At 36.1% G+C, this 20,283-nt stretch overlaps 2 protein-coding genes across 11 annotated transcripts in view; one reads left to right on the top strand and one right to left on the bottom strand.

Annotated features, from left to right (window-relative positions):
- LOC105677033 (transcription factor SPT20 homolog) overlaps positions 1-20,283 on the top strand; it is a 51,321-nt gene that overhangs the window by 25,436 nt on the left and 5,602 nt on the right. For 4 of the 9 annotated variants that reach the window (XM_012375340.2, XM_012375338.2, XM_012375339.2 and 1 more), the window contains exons 1-6: positions 16,579-16,720; positions 18,470-18,580; positions 18,696-18,866; positions 18,981-19,099; positions 19,458-19,707; positions 19,829-20,041. In XM_012375340.2, the coding sequence (XP_012230763.1) occupies positions 18,533-18,580; positions 18,696-18,866; positions 18,981-19,099; positions 19,458-19,707; positions 19,829-20,041 (801 nt within the window). In that variant the 5' untranslated portion in view covers positions 16,579-16,720; positions 18,470-18,532. Of the gene's footprint in view, positions 1-16,358; positions 16,538-16,578; positions 16,721-16,784; positions 16,805-17,016; positions 17,339-17,400; positions 17,558-18,469; positions 18,581-18,695; positions 18,867-18,980; positions 19,100-19,457; positions 19,708-19,828; positions 20,042-20,283 lie in introns of those variants that run through there. The other 5 variants (XM_012375336.2, XM_067357132.1, XM_012375337.2 and 2 more) reach the window with 5 other exon arrangements.
- Positions 10,381-16,188, bottom strand: YME1L (ATP-dependent zinc metalloprotease YME1L). Of its 2 annotated transcripts, none has more exons than XM_067357135.1 (14): positions 15,839-16,149; positions 15,208-15,342; positions 14,589-15,005; positions 14,274-14,493; positions 14,101-14,198; positions 13,761-14,004; positions 13,513-13,645; positions 13,144-13,381; positions 12,671-12,913; positions 12,329-12,475; positions 11,945-12,106; positions 11,679-11,799; positions 11,442-11,541; positions 10,381-10,681 (listed from the first exon to the last, which is right to left on the bottom strand). In XM_067357135.1, exons 1-13 carry the CDS (start codon positions 15,863-15,865, stop codon positions 11,474-11,476), a joined length of 2,253 nt encoding a protein of 750 aa, XP_067213236.1. In that variant the 5' UTR covers positions 15,866-16,149; the 3' UTR covers positions 10,381-10,681; positions 11,442-11,473. The 2 variants fall into 2 exon arrangements, with proteins under 2 accessions (XP_067213236.1, XP_012230765.1); XM_012375342.2 differs by lacking the exon at positions 10,381-10,681 and having other exon boundaries at positions 11,351-11,541; positions 15,839-15,966; positions 16,046-16,188.

Raw genomic sequence — 20,283 nt, 5'->3', positions numbered from 1 at the left:
TACGAGATACCTCAGGTGCTCCGAGTTTCTTCAAGGTGTTCTCTCAAAGTCTCGACTTATCTCTCAGATTTGTCCAAGGATTCTCCGGTCTCCTTAAAGCACCTGAAGGCTTTATCAAACTTCTCCGGGACCGGCTAGTCGTTAAAACAGAAACAATCCCCCGAAGAACGTTTCCGATTTATTCGCTCGATCTGTCAGACGTAATTACGATTTATCGATCTTGATCGGAGCGAGAAGATATGTTGACGTGATCCTCAGGACGTGGACGGTGATATCGTTGGTGGTTCGATCGTGTACGTAAAGCGGGAGCGTGGTCGCAGCACTACGTAACAGTGAAGGCGTCGCGACCCTAGACAGACGCAAACTGACGGCGCGGCGCTCGGTAACCCGCGTCGCGACGTCGCGCGCTGCGACGTTAGGCATCCGTCCGCCCGCGGCGACCTCTCGCACGCGCGAATCCGCCGCGCATATTCCGAAGCGGCGCGGCGCGACGCATGCTGCGCGAGCAGTCGAGCGGAAGGAGAGCCGACGCGGAAGAAGCTGCGAAGGATGCACGCAACAGTTGTTCGAGCATCCTTAAATTCGAGGGTGCTCGTGCTTGTGCGTACTCTGACGCGAAGATGCTCGAATTTCACGATAAAGTTTGAATTCTTTATCGCTACAAACGGCCTTATTTGTGTGCGATGTTTGCACATTTGATATCTTGTAATTCTCAAGAGATATCAAGAATTTTTTTAGACTAGACACTTTACGGCACAGACATTGTTGTTATTGTAACAACACTTATGTTATGCTGCAGTAAAGATTAAAATGTTGCACATAAAATTATACAAATAAAATCAAATCATCAAGTCTCTTAGTTTTATACATTCCGCCGAGTTGAGATGCGATGAAAAATTATTTATAACGCAATAAAAAATTAAACTTTGTTCTTTTATATTTAAATTACTCCACCGCAAGTTTAAATATTCTTAATATTCGATTTCAACCAATTTGCTAAGTGCTACACGCCGTATGCCACCGCTAATCACATAACGCTAAATTGCAACAACAATCTGCTAATACATCTGCGCACGCGATCGTCTCGCGGAGCCGATCCTGACACGCGTATCGCGTCACGTGACTCGCGGATCACGGCAGGCGATCCAGCAAAGTTTCGTGTCCAGTCTGACAGCGCGGCTTAGAACGTGCGCGCACGTATATGTATACAAACAGATATATGTATGTGTGGCACGGTAGTTTCACGTACAGCGGCGGGACGTCGACGTGAAACGAAACGCCGTGAGGCATGAGAACGGAATTCCCAACGGGAACATAAAGCCGCGGACGCCCCTTTTCCGGCGGCGTCTCGACGCCTGCCGACGCTCACGTATACGTGCCACGTCACGTGGCCGACGCGCGAGATCCGGCCGACAACGCGACGCGTCGCGACGCTCGGTACCGGGAGCTCTGAGAAAATAGCGAAATGTTGGCGGACCACGTCCGGCAATGAGCGTGTGTGGCTCTGAATGGAAGGTTTGAGGGAGGCTTTCAAATGGACTTAAAACAGTTTTTAAATCCGAACAATAGGGAAAGAGAAGTGAAGGATGTAATATGTAACATAAGGATGTGAGAATGCTTGTGGATTTGAAAACAATTGTATGGGCGCGCGGTGCAGAAAACAATGAAGTTATTTCCAAAGCTTTTTACCTTCTACAATATTCAACAATGCGCAAAAATACTTTATTCACGTTGTCTAGATACAAGCATAATAAATAATAGATTCGTGCAGATTTGCTCTTTTTCCGTCAAACTTTGTTTAGAAAATGCAAACGCTAATTATTACCCTAATTTGTGAGGAAAAAATGCGCAACAGCGATATTGTGATCATAAAATACGCTTCCAAGTCAACTTTCTGAAAATTTCGTGAATGTTATATAAAATTACGCACGATTTTCTTCAACTTGGCTTTTCAGTTAAGTTTCTGGAATGTCCAGCGGACAACTATGTTTAATTAAGGGGTTCGGACGTAAAATCAGGTAACTGACATTTGCATAAATGTCAGTTACTCGAGTTTACCGGGTTTTACCTTTGAACCCCTCAATTAGTTACTCACTAATGGTTCCCGTCATCTTCGAAGTTCTCTTATGTAGCAATACACTTAATGAATTAGTGTTTCCCACTATTCGAAACAATTTTGCTACATTTTTTTTAATTTGACGTGCGTCATATTTCTTTAAATATATCTCAAAATGCGCAGACCTTTAAAACAGGTTTTAATTTCTAACGTAATTAAACATGAAAAATTAATTTGATGAGAAAAGTAGTACGGATTTTCTTGGCAATTTTTAATAAAAAAAAAACATGGGGTCACGTTTTCAAAGATGATTTCTAATGCACAGATTTTTATAGAATCTATATCGGAATTCCCTTTGGATTCAGCCGTAGGTATAGTGTATCGATTTTATGATCGCGACATTCGACGGCGGGAGAAAACAAAGAAAATAACGAAGGTGACTTGGGAGAAGGTGGAGGAGACGAGTGTGTGTGTGTGCGCGGGGAGAGGCGGGGAATAAAGAAATTGGTGTACACAGGAACGGCCGTCGAAGTAAGGTGCTCCGCAAGCGTAGCCCGTAACTTTAGCCTATCAGGAACATCTGCGAGGAAACTGTGCGCGGAACGAGCCAAAGTTACCTGCAATTGACAAATTTCCGATGGCTACTTCGTGGCTGTCGCCTTCGCGGCAATTAGTCGCGATGGACTTTGGAAACACTCGGCGCGTGACGTCGATCATGACTAATTGCCAGAAACAAGGCAATGCGCCTGATAAGTCTCTTCCGTCCCATCGCCTTTCATTTCCTCGTTCTTTTCCCCCTCCCGCATCTGTCTTCGAAACTTGTTTGAATGAGTGAGATCGGAAATCGCCGTGAGACAGACATTGTTTAATGCTCTCTGTAGCTGCAGTCGTCACATATATAAGCCGGTCTCGACGAAAACACCGGACACGCAGTGTTATTGTAAAATGTATAAAATATAGAGTCAATTTTCCCGAACGACCATGTCATAACTTGTCAACTTTTTTATGATCGTTTATCTGAATGTTGATTCTCTTTTTCCCCGATATCGTTTATTCCTGTTATCAACAATGGAGTATTGGATAAAACGTTATCGAGACCTACGCATTGATCGGCGGGAGAAAAAAAATATCGGAAAGAGTACAACCAGCGTCATTCCTTCAATAACGCCGTAAGGTGCGTCGCATTAATATCGATCAGCCTTCTCGAAAGCGACTACGTCACATCAATATCAATTAACGCGGTAAGTAATAGAAGATCGCGTGCTGCGCCAGTCATTTGCTCATCCCGCCGATATCCTCTCCTCCCTCCCCCCGGGTTAGTCCCCCCCTGCTGCGATCATCAAGTCCTATTGGTCGTAAAGCGAATGATCGATAACGTCCACGCCACTCGCAAAATAGGCATATTGGTATGGATCGATAGCCAATAAAAAAGTGCTTTTAATCAAACGGTATCAAATGATATTTATGTACCATTTATATATCATATTTATATATCGTTTGATACCGTTTCTCTAGTATCACAGAAATTAATATCTACACCTTCTTTCAGTCATAAGAATAGAAAGTGACAGAAATCTTTAGATTATTTAATAATTTGAAATTTTAATTAATAAAGAATTAACGTAAAGTCTAATTATATATAATCATCAATTATAAAAAAATTATATTATATGTAAATTAATATCTAGTAGAATATTAATCCAGACTCGTCTTACTATGACAGTTACGTTTTAATGACGAATTTCTTGTCTAATTTTAAGACTAAGTATGCATAGTTTTTTCATCAAAAAGGTAGTAAAACTTTATATGTGTGTGTGTTCATTAATTCATATATTATTAAATTATTATTTAATCGTATATTATTAAATTATTATTTAATTATATTCGAAAATTATTCAAGCAATTTTAGTTTTAAATTTTATTATGTATAAAATTGAAAAGTTTAGCTAAGAAAGAATTTTGTTTCATAGATAAAAGTCTTCTCGCGTTACGCTTGTGAGAGATTTATTTTTTCCGTCAACCTAAAAGCTCACTCTTTTTCTATGAAAAAGAACTAAATCAAAAAGGACCGGCGCAGCTCGTTAAAATGGCAAATACCAAGCTTTCGGATGCGGTTGCTGAAAGTGCATATTAGTGCGTTTCGAGAACAATAACGTCGAAAGAAGGCTGGGGAAAGTGTGGGGTGGGGTGTGATAGGGAGAGAGGGAGGGAGAGATCGCACGGGCAGCCATTTATCAAAAACACGTAACACCTATGCAAGAAAAATCGACGATGTTTTAGTCGGCGTGCTTATGACGCGGGAGATGGATGTACGAACCGAAACCTTGTACATTCTAAGGGGCGGCAAGAACATTATGTATTATACGCTTCTACGCCGCGCTTCCCCGACCCTCTTCTACACCCTCGCGAAGTCCTTCGTGACGGAAGGGCGGCGCGCACCACCAACCATCGCTTCTTTTGCTCGAATTCTTTAGAAAAAAGTGCGTAACTTCATGCAAGAGCTACAAAAAGGGATGTAGCGTTAGGGTGTGCAAGAGGCTAAAGATGTCTAATGCGTGAGAAGCAGATAAGGAGGAATCATATTATCAATTGCGGCATTTTTTAATATTGTTCCAATCAGGGAGCTCTATAAATTACTGTAAAGCAATTGCGTCCGATTCAAACTAATGATTACCAAGCGACACACATTTCGTAACAATTTATAAGCAGTTGTAACAATAAGAGTTTTATTATCTTCCGTTTGTAAGTCTTGAAAATAATATTTAAAATTATAATTTTAACTTATTGTTAGTAGGATCATTACAAAATCTAGATGAGCGAAAAAGTATGGATATTATTGTCCTGAGATTTAAATTTTTGATATTTTAAAATTTTCTGGAAAAAAAACTATTTAAAAAAATATAGAACAAAAATTTTTAAATATAATGATCTAAAAATTTAAAATCTAGAAATATTTCAAAATCGTAGAGAAATTGCACGAAAAATATTTTTAAATCTGAAAACCGTTACTCTACAATATTTAAAAAAGATATTCTAGAAACGAAATTTCCAATGTTATTTAAAGATTATTAATGTTATTAAATTAAAAATTTAAAGGTCTGCAGGACTTTTAACATCAATTGTTGAAAGAATCAATAATTTATATGATGTAAATAATAGCCTACAAAGTGTAGCGATAAATGGCTGTTAGCTTTGTCGTCGACCTGGCTTGTTCTTTCAGATTGACATTTCAGGAAAATGTTACTCGCAACCATTGATCCTCTCTTAAGTACAACGCATTCAATGCAACGTCTAATACGCGATATTGAAATAAAAATAATTAGTATAATATTTAAAGAATAAAAAAAAACAAATAATAAAAGTATCACAATCACAACTACGTCAATGATCATTTTATATTTAAGAAATTTAATATTCGTGATTTATTGACATATTAATAATTAACGAGCAATTACAAGGAATACTGAGCAGGGTTAAGGGCTGATACACGCTGGCTTGATACAAGCTGAACCGGATGCAGCGGATGAGCATAATAAAATACAACCACGTTCTGACGGATCGCAATACCGGTGCATTAGTAGCCGGTAGTAAAGCTTAATGTTGATTGCGCCGAGTTTCGGGCCAGCCCGTAAAAATTCTGATTAACCCGCCAGACGTGACGGTATGTGCCACTCTAAGTGCATTGGCGTGATATAAAAAAAAAGCGGGAAAAAATGACACGGTTAAATATAAAGGACAGGCAGAGAATATACATGTAATCGGAAAAATTTCAAGATAATTCACATACAAAATATACGACTTTGTGTGCAACGAAATAATTTGCAAAAGACTCGCGATGATGTTTGACACAAATAAATGATTAAACATTTCAGCTCCTGCGAGAATATTATTTACGAATGAATGATTCTAGAATTGTCAGATAAGGTCTGTCTTGTATTTTGTAATCCGCCGTTTTATATTTCATTCTTGCATATATACGTCGTGATAAGCGCACATGCACTGGACATAAGCGGAAACATAAAAGATCCGTTTTTCTCGCATGTTACTACGTCAATTTTCCGCCGAGTTACAGCGTTTTAAGAATCTGGCGCACACCGCACCATTTATGAATGAACGAGGCGCGCGTGTATATGCATGCATACATGTTAAGCGCGTATAAACCGTTACGTAACTGTTATACACACTACGCACTCTGGCTACGATCAGCTAAAGATAGAAAAAATTAAAAAATTCGCTTAATTATTTCCAATTTACAATGAATGTCAGAATTGGCCAACGAATTGTAATTGAACAGATGTCACGAGCAAAATCCGAGACGCTCTTGTACATCAAGAATCTATCGGAATGTTAAGCTATCAGCTGCGAGTAAATTAAAACACAAATAAATCAATAACAATTCTCGCTGAAAAATCACACCGGATCGAGTATTGGCGTGGCGGATACGATAGCTCGAGTACGTAAAACTCAAGAAAAAAAAGCCGCCCGACCCATCCGGCCGGACTGCCATCCAGCATCCCGACATCTCGTGAGATCAGAACTTAAGGCAATTGCGCCCCGGCGCACTGATACAACAAAGGGCACGTCTAACGCGGTTATACCTCGTAAGCGAAACTCTATTGCTATATCCCATCCTATATTGGCCGTCTCAGAGAACCCACCTTCATCCATCCTGCGTCTTTCTCCCCCTCCCGCCGTCCAACCTCCTTCAACCCTTATCGGTCTATTACTTCCTCTCTCTTTCCGCCGCTCCGTCTCTATCAATACCGACCTAATCTACTTTGCCGGCAAATAGTGTTCGCCTTCCCCAGACAATGTAACCCCCTAGAAACCACCCTTCCCCTCACCCCCCCTCTCACGCTTGTATCTGCTCGCTACAAGTCCGTGCTTCTAGCCGCCCTTCTCTCTCCCCCCTCCCCCTCTCTCTCTCTCTCTCTCCCCCCTTGCCCGCCGCGATTTATCCGCGAGCAGAAAACGCGATCATCGCGCATCCGCTCGAATTAATTTGGATTGTTTAGGGATTGTTTTAGGGACGCGGGCAATTTTCCACGATGGGAAATTGAAAGAGGGGTAATCTCGAGCGAGATAAGCCGAAATTCAATTAAGTAATGAATTGATCGTCTGCTCGCTTGCCTTATTTCTCACGGATGATTGATTACTGTTTACTGAGATTATCATAATTTGGCGAAGATACAAGTCTAAGAGAAAATACGTCAAATGATAAAATATAAATTAAATATAAAAATGTGACTTGCAAAAAGATTTTTTTTTTTATATTAACACAACTGCTCAGAAGACAGTGGCAAAACGAGAAAGAAATTGTTAAACATTCTCAAACATTCATTACACAAGTACAATGAATTTAATTTCAATATTCGAAAGCTCTGTGGACTTAAAACGGCGTTTAGTTATCGCACACACTTAATGCACACACAGTCATATGTGCACCCCGTCCAATATATCACTTATGCATTACTTCGTTAATCCACTTAATGGACGTGTTAAGAGTGGAAAACGATCTTACATTATGCAGAACAGCGGTTGTAAATGCCGCGGGCTTTTCCGTCGTGGGTGAACAAACAGAGCTCGACGTTGCCCGACGTTGTTTTACGTGCCATCGGCGATTCGCGGTTGAAACGCAGCAGCCTCTGTTCCGCACAGCCGCGTCGCATCATAGCGTTCGCTCGCATTGCTTGTAATTTAGTAATGAATACGTACGTACCGCGCACGTGAAGTGGTGGGCCGCTGATATGTAGGCGCGTAACATCTGGCGGCCTATGAAATGCAGGCACGGCCGAACGAACGGCCTGCAGCTGAACGTTACGACCGACGAGAGTTATGAGCCCCGACTCAATCTCCGGTTCCAACGCCCGATATAATTGCGATACTAAAGCCCTGGCGCAAACTTTGGAAACGCGTAAATCGCGCGCTTTTCCCGCGCGAATCGCAACGCAACTGGACGTGTCGTCGAAACGACGCTGGTAATCGTCGGAGAATTTTTCGCGTCAGCGTTGACCGAATTTTTCTGATATTACTTGGAAAAAAAAAAGCAGAAACCTGTTTCTTCGAGATTGAAATATAAATTATGATTGCTGAAGTGTAGAAGGATGTAAAAACACTTTATTTCGTGATTCAAAAATAGAATAATTGAATTGTTTAAAGAAAAAAGTAATTTGAAAAATTGGAAAATTAATAAATACAAATGCACAAGCACACGATATTCGTCACATACATTTTGAGCGCCAAAATCTATAAATTGTGTAAAACGTGCAAATACTTTTACATATATTATATCGTTACGAGCATCGTTGGAGCGATTCCATGGACATGAAATTTTTCATGATAGCGATTCAAATTTAGTTCTTTTAATTTTAGTTTTTTTTTAAATATAAGGGAAAAAATTACGAGAAAATGTCACTTTAATATTAGAGAAAAAGTTATTATTACAGAGTGAAATGTTGCAAAAACACTGCATTCAGAGATAAGTTCTTTTCATATTAATAGCAAATATAGAACTATTATTTTTCGAAAATGGCTATTAACTCGAGGTTAGCTTTAATTCGAGAAATGACAACTCTGCTCGAGAAAAGCTGCCACTCAAAATTCTGGTATTTAAATAAAACTAAACATGAACTATTATTTACGAATAAATAAATAATTATGTACTCTCGTCAGATTAAGCTCTTTTATATTTTATAATTCATCGTTTTATACGACGAAAGTATACTCATAAATACGTGCCATGATAGGAGCATACTTACTGAGCATAAGCATCTGCAGAACACGGAGCATAGAAAATCCCATTTTGGTTTACGTCGCTACGTCAATTTTTTACCGAGTTATAGCGTTTTGAAAATTGTGCGTACGGCACCGTCTATGAGCGCGGCGCGCCTGTATGCGTGTGTACATATGGAACGCGGAAGTTATTATTAGCTATTACGCTATCCCATTACTACGATCAGGTGAATAGCTATTTCCATCGCTACACGTGCTTTGGAATCCAAGAGTCATGTGACACTGGAGCTAGGGGTCACTGACGTCGGTCAGTTGCACCATTACTCGGGGATCATTTGGGATTCTGATCGAGTTTGCGGGTCGATAATGACGTATGGAGGAGTCACGGCAAATTGTAATAAACTTTATTTGAGGCTTTAAGCATGTTTTATAAACCTAGAAACATGTATTAAGTGACTCGCGAAATATTAATAAAATTAAAATTAATCCCTTTAGTAGAATAATTAATGTTGGTCGGCGCGCCGAATCTACGAATGTGACAAATATAAGAACGGTATGTATATTATACGTACACGACTATAATAAGTGTTTTTTTAATTGTTTTCTGCAACCATAGTGAGTATTTTCTAGACGGTATATATATATATATATATATATATATATATATACATTCTTCTAAAAGATTAAAAACCCACTCCTTTTTATTCACGAAATTAAGTGTATTGCTAATTGAATTCGGTGTGTTGCTTCAATAATTTTTATAGACACATGTGTCAGAAATTGTATGTATAGCAAGCTTTTTATTTAATATAAATCTCAGTATATACCGTTTCATCGTGATATCAATGCAAAATTGATTCACTACGCTGATTACATTCGAGCCACTTTAGACACGCTTGGTCGCATCATTCGCTCGCATGAATACAATTGTGAAAAGACCACTAATTGCAATCACTTGTCTCTCTAATTCACGATCACCCAATGACACCCCCGATACATGTCAGCTTGTGCAGAAAAATGCAATGAATTCGCGGTACGACACAAACATTGCACATATGCATCTTCGTACACGGATCCCATACGTGAACATGATAAGTAAACACAAACATATCGTGACCGTAACATTACGTTACCTTAATTGAAGTACTGCAATGATTATTTGACATTCTATTTTGTATTCTCCGATGTACACGATTACTATAATATATACCGTTCTTAGAATAACACGAATATGAAATACAATATTATAAAAATCATTTCATTAAAGGAAAAAAATCACCGAAATAACACGCTGCGATGGAATAATATTTATATAAAAATAGCAATATATCACACATATTTACTTGATACAGACATGTTAAAAAAAATTTTTAAAGTTCTAAAAAAACATTTCCAAATCAGTCGCACATCAGTTCAGCAAAAAATAACGTTAGAGTGCTAAGTTCGGCGATTCTGCTCAAGGAATGATATTTTCCTGATACATTTTTCGATTGTTGAGTAAATTTTAATTGTCTGCAGAAAGATATAACGTAAAATTTTTAATTATTATAGATATTAAAGAGGTGACAAGGGATAAAATAATAACACACAAGTCTTGAGATATATGTATATAAATATGTACATATATGTGTATATGTATATATATACATAATCAGTATAATTTATAATATCTATTCAGTGATAGATTAAAGTTCCAGTTATGTTTTCCGTATATTTCCGTATATTTCCATACTCTCGCCGAGCATTTTGCAATTCCTCGATTATGGATCCCAAGGGCCACCAAAGGGAAGACGAAATTGTCAATAATTAATTCCTGTTGGTAATCTCGGTGAGTTTCACTTTGTTTCGAGAAGAGTAAGTTAAAATTTTTATTAAATAGACAGGAAGAGGAAACTGCAAGAAAAAGATAAATTTTCCGGTCGAAAAATGCAATTTTTTGATTGAATGTATTTTTTGTCGTTGTTTTTGCTATTCATTTAAAAATGCTGTACTAACAAGTACGAAGCTCTCGGCGCATATCTATTTAAATTTTCAAGCAAATTGTTGGCGTTTTTTTTCACGACATTTAATATGAATTAACCAAAGCTAACATGTAATAACAATAAACATTTCGTTGAAAAATAGGTACTATTGCATGTTAAAAAAAAATATCTATCGTTTTAAAGTAGAGACAATAAGGCATAAACAAAACAATTTATTTTTACACATTGTTGTTTGTAAAGCACATACGGAGTAACAAAGGATTTTTTTATTTTGCTTTAAGCAAAAAATATTACCTAATATTTTAAATTTAAATTAAGGATAAAAAACTAAATGAAAATGCATAATATGCATTAATTTTTAATTAATAAATTTAGTATGTATTTTTTTAAAGAAATTTTCACAAACAATATAAATATATATATTTATTTATTTCTAACCTGCCAGATATTTAATATAATAGCAACAGCATCTATTTTTAATATAAATTAGTATAATTAAGTAATGTGACATTAATTGTATTTGCATTAAATATCGAAAAAATGGGATTGTTTAAAAGGAAATTAAAAAAAAACTCGGGTATCGCGATTTGCCTCTCAAGTGTATTTCATATTATGGATTTCGTACAAAATACAGAAATCATTTGTGCGAATTTTATACATTTGCTTCTTACCTTCTCGATAAATTTATTTTCAAATAATCGCGTTAGGATTGAGATCCCTTTGTCGATCTCTTCGTATCTACAGACGATTCTCGTTTACTAAATCCTGTTTCTGAAATAACGTCAAATAAAACTAGTAATTTACGAATATCAATTTATGAATATTATATTGCTGACGCATATTTACATATGAGAAACTATTCTGTCTTCAGTTATACTACATTAATTTGCATATTACATTTTATTTACCATTTGCTATAGCAGCCACATCACCCGCATCCAATGTCTCATATTGCAATAACGCTTCTGCTAACTGCTTGTGTGCTTTCGCATGTGTTTTTAAGATTGTTTTTGCGCGCTCGAAGGATTCCTATAAAAAGAATACTGATTTAGTAAATTATGGATAAGAAGGAGCGTTATAATCAATAATTTCATTGGTTTTTAAATAAAGTTTTTTTAAGTAAAAATTTTTTTCCGGTAGAAATTAGTTGTTATTTTTAGTACAAAAAATTTACCTGCAATAACCGTTTTACTTCGTTGTCGATAAGCTCGTTCGTGCTTGGCGCGTACGTGTTGTCGTTACTGAAAAGCTTCTTATTCTCTATCATTGACCTCAATCCCACCTTATCCGACATTCCATAACTTTTCACCATCATCTCCGCTACTTTTGTTGCCTCCTGTAAAAAGATATTAGATATATGTTTCTTTACTTAATCTAATTTATAATATTCTTAGAAATTTTTTATGAATTATATAATAACGTATAAAAATTAAACTCCAAATCTACTAAAATTTTCTAGATTTAATAAATTTAAAAATTTAATAGATCTTATATGATATTTAAACCGAAAGAGCTTTATGAAATAAAATTCAAAAAATTACGAGATTGAAAATCGTACCACTAAATCAGAAGAAGCTCCAGTCGTTACTTTTTCCGGACCAAATATTAACTCTTCAGCAGCTCTGCCACCCATCATAGCATCCATATTTGCTAACAACTGCGACTTTGTGATGTGATAAACGTCTTTTTCATGCATATAAGAAGTCTAAAATATATAATTTGCATATTAATAAATACAAAAATTAAATACAATTAAAAATACTTAAAAAAGAACTAAAACTACGATTAATTTCAACAATCATTTCAATGACATAAATTGCAATAAAGAAGAAATTTTGTGGAGAATAGTTTGTAAAGAAATAATCGATCTCTTACGATCGATGACAAATTAGCTACATACATGACCTAATGATGGCCCTCGTGGTACAATAGTAACTTTATGAAGTGGGGTAGCATCCTTTGTATAAAATGCCACCAAAGCATGTCCTGCTTCGTGGTATGCTGTGATACGATTTACTTCTTCATCGCGTAACTTTAATTTACCCTCGGGACCCATTAGCACCTTGTCTCTAGCATACTCCAAGTGCTTCATGGTGACGCAATCTGCTTCGTCAATTGCTGCACGTAGCGCAGCCTGATTTATCTATAATACGATGGAATTATCGATTTATTACTTAGCTGATAATTTCCAAAAATCAAGAAATTTAAGGTTCAATAGTTTATTTCAAAAATGCTAATAGACAAAATTGCTTCTCAGTATTTTTAAATTATAGAAAAAGGGAAGAACTAGACTAATAAAAAAAATCTGTAGATAAAATCAGCACGATATGTTGTAAGAAGAACCATACATTATTATGAATTGATATTCGTTACCATATTTTCAAGATCGGCTCCGGTGAATCCTGTCGTACAGCGTGCTAAATAAACTGTATCGACGTCATGCGTCAATATTTTGGATAAGTAAAGATCTAGTATTTCTTTACGACCAAGATAGTCAGGCTTGTTAACGTAAATTTCAACGTCGAAACGGCCAGGACGCATTAGTGCTTTATCAAGATCCTTGCGTCTATTTGTAGCACCAAGAACTATAACACCTTCATTCTGGCGGAAGCTAAAAAAATAACAAATGTTTTAAGTAAAATAGAAAGTTTTATATTAAATTTCAAAAGTTATATTAAGACCTACACATCTCATCTTTATTATATAAGAGTTGCGAGATTATGATTATGTTAAGAAACTCACCCATCCATTTCAGAGAGCAATTGATTAATCGTCTGATTCGCATAAGGGTGAAGAACCGAGTTTGTTCTTTTTGCACCTACGGAATCGATCTCATCAATAAACACGACACATGGCGCCTTTTCTTTTGCCGCTCCTGCAAAAGCACAGAGAAAGTTGGCACAACTGCAATAATTTTGGCGTCGCAATGTATTTATTGTTTTCGTGCTGTCCGTTAAATTTATCCTCTTCAGTTTATGTTTTCAACTCACTGAACAAATCCCTGACGCGCCGGGCACCCTGGCCGACAAGAATCTCATCGAATTCAGGACCTGCCACATGGAAGAACGGTACACCAGCTTCTCCAGCAACGGCGCGGGCTAATAATGTCTTTCCCGTTCCTGGTGGGCCAACCAATAGCACTCCCTTCGGCAATTTTCCGCCAAGGGCGGAAAATTTGTCTGGATTCTTTAGGAATTCCACCACATTCAGCAGCTCCTGTTTTGCTTCGTCTACCTAAAGGAATTTTTAGAAAATTCAGACAAGCAGAAATTAATTTAACGTTATAATAACAAAGATTGATATTTGAAAAAGTTGAAGGAAATTTCTTACTCCTTTAACATCATTAAAAGTAACATTAATGTCCTCAGGATCAATTTCTATTCTATGACTCATAGGAAGCTTGAATATTCCTCCTCCTGGATAGCTAACTGCATAATATAAATAATTTAATCAATACAAAAACTTGTCGTGGAAGAAAAGTAGTAATGATTTTTCATACGTACGATAAGCCCAGATTATGAACATAACTGCAGAAACAATTACTATATTCTGCATGACCTTCAGCCAAATTGTTCGACCTCGCATCTGCCGTTGCAATCCAGACTCGTATCCCTCTACAAAGGCGATTTTTATTCTCTTCTGCTCGTCCATTGTTGCCTCGGTGTTATTGAAAATCTGTTTTAATTTTTCGTAATCCGAACTCTTTGGTTCTTGCACCAAACCCTACAATAATAAAATAAAATCAATTAGTATAAAATGGTTTACTCTAAATTGTGTGATCCTAATATTGTCAAATTGTTTGAATAAATATGTTATACCACATTAAGATTAGAAGATAATCCAAGCCACTTCTTTATTCTGCTCACAAGTGTTGGATTCTGCTCCAATTCCATTTTTAAACTACGCTGAGACTTGAATGTACGAATTGGCATATGATTGTGTAGCGTTTTGGCATACCATGTATGTAACAGTCTGTGTTGCTGTCTGCTGGATGCTAGATTTATGACAGGTAGAATGACAGGCTCTGTCAACGAGGAGCATGGAAAGTCCCGTTTGTTTTCGGCAAAACTTAGGCCAGACAAATATGACACTCTCCACTTATTTTCTTCTAAAGGTCTTCTAAATACACTAATAGTTATATCGTCTAATATTACGCACACCTTATTCTTTTTCATTCTTAACGCATTTGAAGCGCTCAAATTCATTTTTGGTAGTTCAGTACAATTTTTCGCCGCCTAAAATAAATCAAATTATTCCACTTGTGTACACAACTTTATTACAAATAAAACAAGAGTAAAACAAAAATTGCAATTTTATTTAGAATAATTGATCTTTATATATTTCTTGGATAATTTTATAACTGTACTATTAATTATATATATATATTATATATATATATTTGGCTGCATTTACATAAAAATAAGTATTATAGAATACCTCTTCAAGACTATCCCGGCAAATTGTCTCTTCTGTATTCTTTTGCGAAGACTCATCTTGTTTCTTAGTTTGGACAGAATATGAAGTTGTCCTAGGAGTCACTGCCAAGGTCAACTGTGTTAGATGGTATAAAACCTAAAAATCCAAAATTGTTTAAACATTCAAATCACCGTTTGCATAATCTATATATTTCTTAAATTTGACAGAAATAAAAAGCAGAAAAAAATTTAATTCTTTAGAAATAGTTTATATACACAATTAGTTAAAATTAGAAACTTTGCATCAAAGCTACTAAAATTTTAAGTCAATTATTGATTAAGATTTTGTACTACATTAATTTATGACACAAATATTTTGTATTATTACAGAAGTAAGAGAGAGATAAATCTACGTTATGTCGTAATTGTAGTACATTTCTGTTCTGTTTGTCTGTAATTTAAAAGAAACATTTTAGGTACTACAGATAAAGAGAATTGAATGTCAATATTTAATAGAAGATAGAATATTTTTTTGGACTGCTTCAAGGACGATAAAACATCTATATTATATACAAGAGATATGAAAGATACAGTATCAAACATTGCTGATGTAATGCAACATTTGATACGTGTAGGACATTGGAAGCGCGTACCTGATTGTGTGATTGAAGAGATATCATAATCTCGACTTTCTGGACGAGAAAATCGTGCTGGCTTGCGAAGAAATTTCAGACGTTCGAGGAATTGTTGCACGAGAGGAATTCAGCAACGATGGATTGCACTGTAAAAACGACCGATCACTATTGATCGTGTGAATCGCTTTCTGTGAACGCTCTGCCACAAATTTATTGGACACTTACGAAATTTTTCGTCGGCACAATCACGTGATCAGACACTTGCCAATTTATTGAAACATTACGCGTTTTTTTAATCCACGAGGATCAACCGTGTTTTGAACGCGGAGCCAATTGATGGTTAGTCGTCAAAGATCATGAAGTATTAATTCTTAGATACGTCGCAATGACAGTTCATGTTTACTTGCCGATAATGTGATCGGAGTGCCATCTTATGTAAAAATTACACAACTTGCACATGTATTCTGCATCTATAATACCTTAAGGTAAATGTCGCAGTAGTGAGAGAGTTTTGATACCTATCCAAGTGTTTGACACGTGTCAAGGATTAATACAAGATTGTTAAATAAATAAATACGCTACACAATGTTCGATTGATCAACAAAAGCAGTTTCTGAAACTTAATTAAGTCATAATTCACACCGATTCATTCACGTGTGACGTTGATGCGGGGGCGGCTTAACAAGAGAAACGCGAATCGGTTGCGTCTAGAATAGTGTAAGATATGAAGTTTCCCCTCTCCCCTCCTGTCTGTGGTTAGTCTGTGGTTGTGCGGTGTTTGTATAGTAGGTTACACTGCGCTCTCGGCGAAATGACGTTTGTTGCTTGTAAATATCGTGTCAGAGCAAACAGTGAGCTTCACTGACGCGTACGCCGTCGTGAACCCCGCGTCGAGAACAGGTACGAACAAGTTTTACGGCACCCGTCTCTTCGCACGTTGCGACTGCTTCGTACGCCGACCGATCTTCGCGAGCGAACACGATGGTGAGGTTATGACATGCAGGCCGAACTGAGGTCGACGTGCGCCCATCACGCATACAGCCGATGGTTCACCGTCGGACCTCTTTTTTTCGGTTCGGCGAGGGTAAATCGCGATCCGTGTCCGTTCACCGCGATCGGCGCGGCGCCGTGCGCGTCTCGATGCCGCGCCGCGACGCCGTCGCCGCCACCGCACGCTCCCGCGACCTGCCGAACCTAACCTCCCTACTTTTCGTGCGCTCTCTCGCGCTGTCGCTCGATCGCGCCTTTTGCTTGTTTTCGTCCGCTGTAGAACCAAGTGCTTGGTGTCCACATCGTGTTCCTCATCTCCGCGAATCGCCAATTTGTTCCCCGCGTGGTCAATCACGCGACGACAGTCCCGCTTGTTTATCAATCCTCCACCACCGATATATCCCTCACGTCGATGAGATAGGCGCTAATTAGCCTCATCGAACGTGCATGAATACGGCGGGATTCCTCGAGTTTTGCAAAAATTTGGAGAAAGATTTTACGGCGATTAAAAGGGCGATTCGATTGTGTGTTAGTAGTAGAATAGTGTCAATTATGTGAATTGGTCGTCGGTAGTTATTAATTGCTTGTCCATTAGAGGTGTATACAATAAACCGATTTGCTGCTTTTTATTCGTGATTTCTCGATATTTTTATGATCTGTGGAGAGAAATTTATGATAAAATAGCCAGTATACGTTTATCTTTCAAGATTGATTAAGTAAAACATCTTATGATGATGAGATGATGTAGTTAGTAAACATGTGGAGTTGTTTTATGACTTCCTGATGATGCACTAACATAGTTTTGTTTTATTGCTTGTTATTATTTTTAACATTTATATTCTAAGTCACAATGCATGAAAATAGTTTATGAATTTAATAAATTTAATAGTATAGTAACAAAAATATTTATGCATGTCTGCATGTCAAAACTTGGAGCATCTATGAAACTTACGTTGCAGTTTACTAATGTTTCATGAGCATTATTTTATTTATGTTTCATGAGCTTGTAAATGTTAATTTTAGGTAACAAAAGCAAATATCTAAAAACAAAGCTGACTTTTGGAAATTTAGTTAAATAAAGTTGAATATTTAGTTAACTAGAAAAAATTTTATCTGATAAAATTTAAGATATACGTAAATAAGAATATATATGCATATTTTATTTAGAACTGCAGATTTGTGTAATTGTATTTGCTACATTATGTTTCTTTTTCTTCTTGTTTTCTTCAATGCTTAAATATATATTTTTCTTGCTTTTAACACAAAAAATACAGAGTTGAAAAAAATCATGTTATCTTTTGTGGAACATTATTGTTGAAATAATGTCTCTTTTCTCAACTTTACTCATTGGTAACATCTACAATTATAATTAATTCATTAATGTAATAATTATTCTCGCATATCTTTTCTATAAACATTTTATATTAAATTTACGAACAATTAATAATTTAACATTTGGAAATTGGATACTGAAAATTTAGGAAAAGATTATTTATTATTAGTCACAAGAATGGAATATTGATTGTTGATGGATTAAATTTTCAATAATTTAACAATATTTATAATATTATCAACTTTGTATTTTATGTTTAACACAAAATATATCAATTAATCATAGTTTAGTTGAATAAAAATAATATTTGAAGGAATATATTTCAGAATATGAACAATTATTACCGCATCAGATATGACATTAAGTAGCATTAATAATCAGAAATTACAATGATTGGTACAACCTGTAATTTGGAAGATGCGTGTTGGCAGGCTCAGGTATGTAATAAAATTCTCGAAGATTGCAACCCCTCAGCATAATGAACAAATTACAAATCATTGTTTTATGATTTTACGCTTACTAACGTGTTTATCCATCGCGTGATTTGCACAGGATATGGTTAATCAAATGCCCAAAAGTTGGAAGAATTCATTGGCCTTAACGTTGGATAAATCTCAGAAAAAGGAACAGAGTCACTCCAGGCATAGTATCCAATCAAAACTCACGAGACTCTATTTTGAAGAACTTTACAAAGTTCCTCATGCAACCCCAGATTCAGTTTTGGTATGTTTATTTTTAAAACATTCATTCGTTAAATTCCTTTTTACAAAAATATCACCAATGTTTGTATTTTTATATACGGGCTCAATATAACAGTTTATTTTAAACTCCGTACAGTACAATCTTGAGAATGAGTGTGATCTTTTGGGGCGATTAGTGCAAAGAGAAGGGTTACATACATTAATTGTTAATCTCTATGCTGGTAATAAAGGATACTCATTAGCTGTAAGAAATAGGTAAGCATCTTTATCTTCAAATATATAAATCATCCTTTTAAAATTATTGAAATGCTGAATTATAGCGACAGTATTTACTTACTTAATGATAATATCACAAAAATTTACGATGTATATATAAAATAACCAACTACATTATCGATTTTTCACTAAATTAATTCCGTGGCAGTTTATTTTTAGCGTTAATGTTGCTATGTGAATATGCCTCAAAATTGTTATAACATTAAATGTTAATCCTTTCAGATTTTAAGTATTTATGTCGGAAAAGTAAAATGCATTTCACACATGTGATAATCTATTGTATTAACTTTAATTATTTGGAATTGATTCTTAACCCAGAGATTTTTTTTCTCAACAGTGATAAGGGGAATCAATACGACAAAAATTCATTGCTAGCTGAGACTCAACTCATGGGTTACGAACAGGGTGAATTACTTTCATGTATAGATAATGGCCAACTGCCAGCTATGCTAGCTGAACAATTAGAATACAATTATTCACATTTATTTTATGACGGCTGCATAATTGCTGAAGTTCGCGATTATCGAAAGGCATTTCCTCACAATAAAGCCGAAATTCATCATGTACTTCTTAAACCTACAACACAGGTAAGATTTAGCGATCAAATGAAATCAATAGAACACGACAAAATGAATGCGACATACCAATCAAAGTAGTTTGTCGTGTGAATGCTCAAAGTTCAATTTTGAAAATTGCATTTATTTGCAGAGTGTACTCTCAGATGTGTCGACACTTACGAGCAGTGGAGATTGGAGCCATGAGGAACGGTTAATGTTGGAATCCCATTTGGTGGCAGCTACCCAGGGTCCTTTATGCCTAGATCCGAATCCTGTTCCAACTTTAGCTAGTACAAGAATTAAACAGTCTAAATCATTGCTTACCGATCACCAGCTCATGCGACAAGCCAAAAAGTTCTCTCAGGTAATATACTTCAATCTGAAACCTACGTTTCTTGTTCGTGGATTAAAATAAGATATTGATTATTCATATATCTTATTAACACAGTCTAATATTTATAGGAAATAATAATAATAATGAAATTGAGGATCTAACTGCAAAAAGTATTCATTGAATGCCAAAAAATTATATTTAAATATTAACATAAAAAAGTTATATAAAAAATAATATTGTATGAGAAGATATTTTTATGATTTATTAAAAAT

The sequence above is a fragment of the Linepithema humile genome, chromosome 6 (genome assembly GCF_040581485.1).
Source record: "Linepithema humile isolate Giens D197 chromosome 6, Lhum_UNIL_v1.0, whole genome shotgun sequence".
Taxonomy (NCBI): domain Eukaryota; kingdom Metazoa; phylum Arthropoda; class Insecta; order Hymenoptera; family Formicidae; genus Linepithema; species Linepithema humile.
This window is presented reverse-complemented; position numbering and strand designations above follow the sequence as displayed.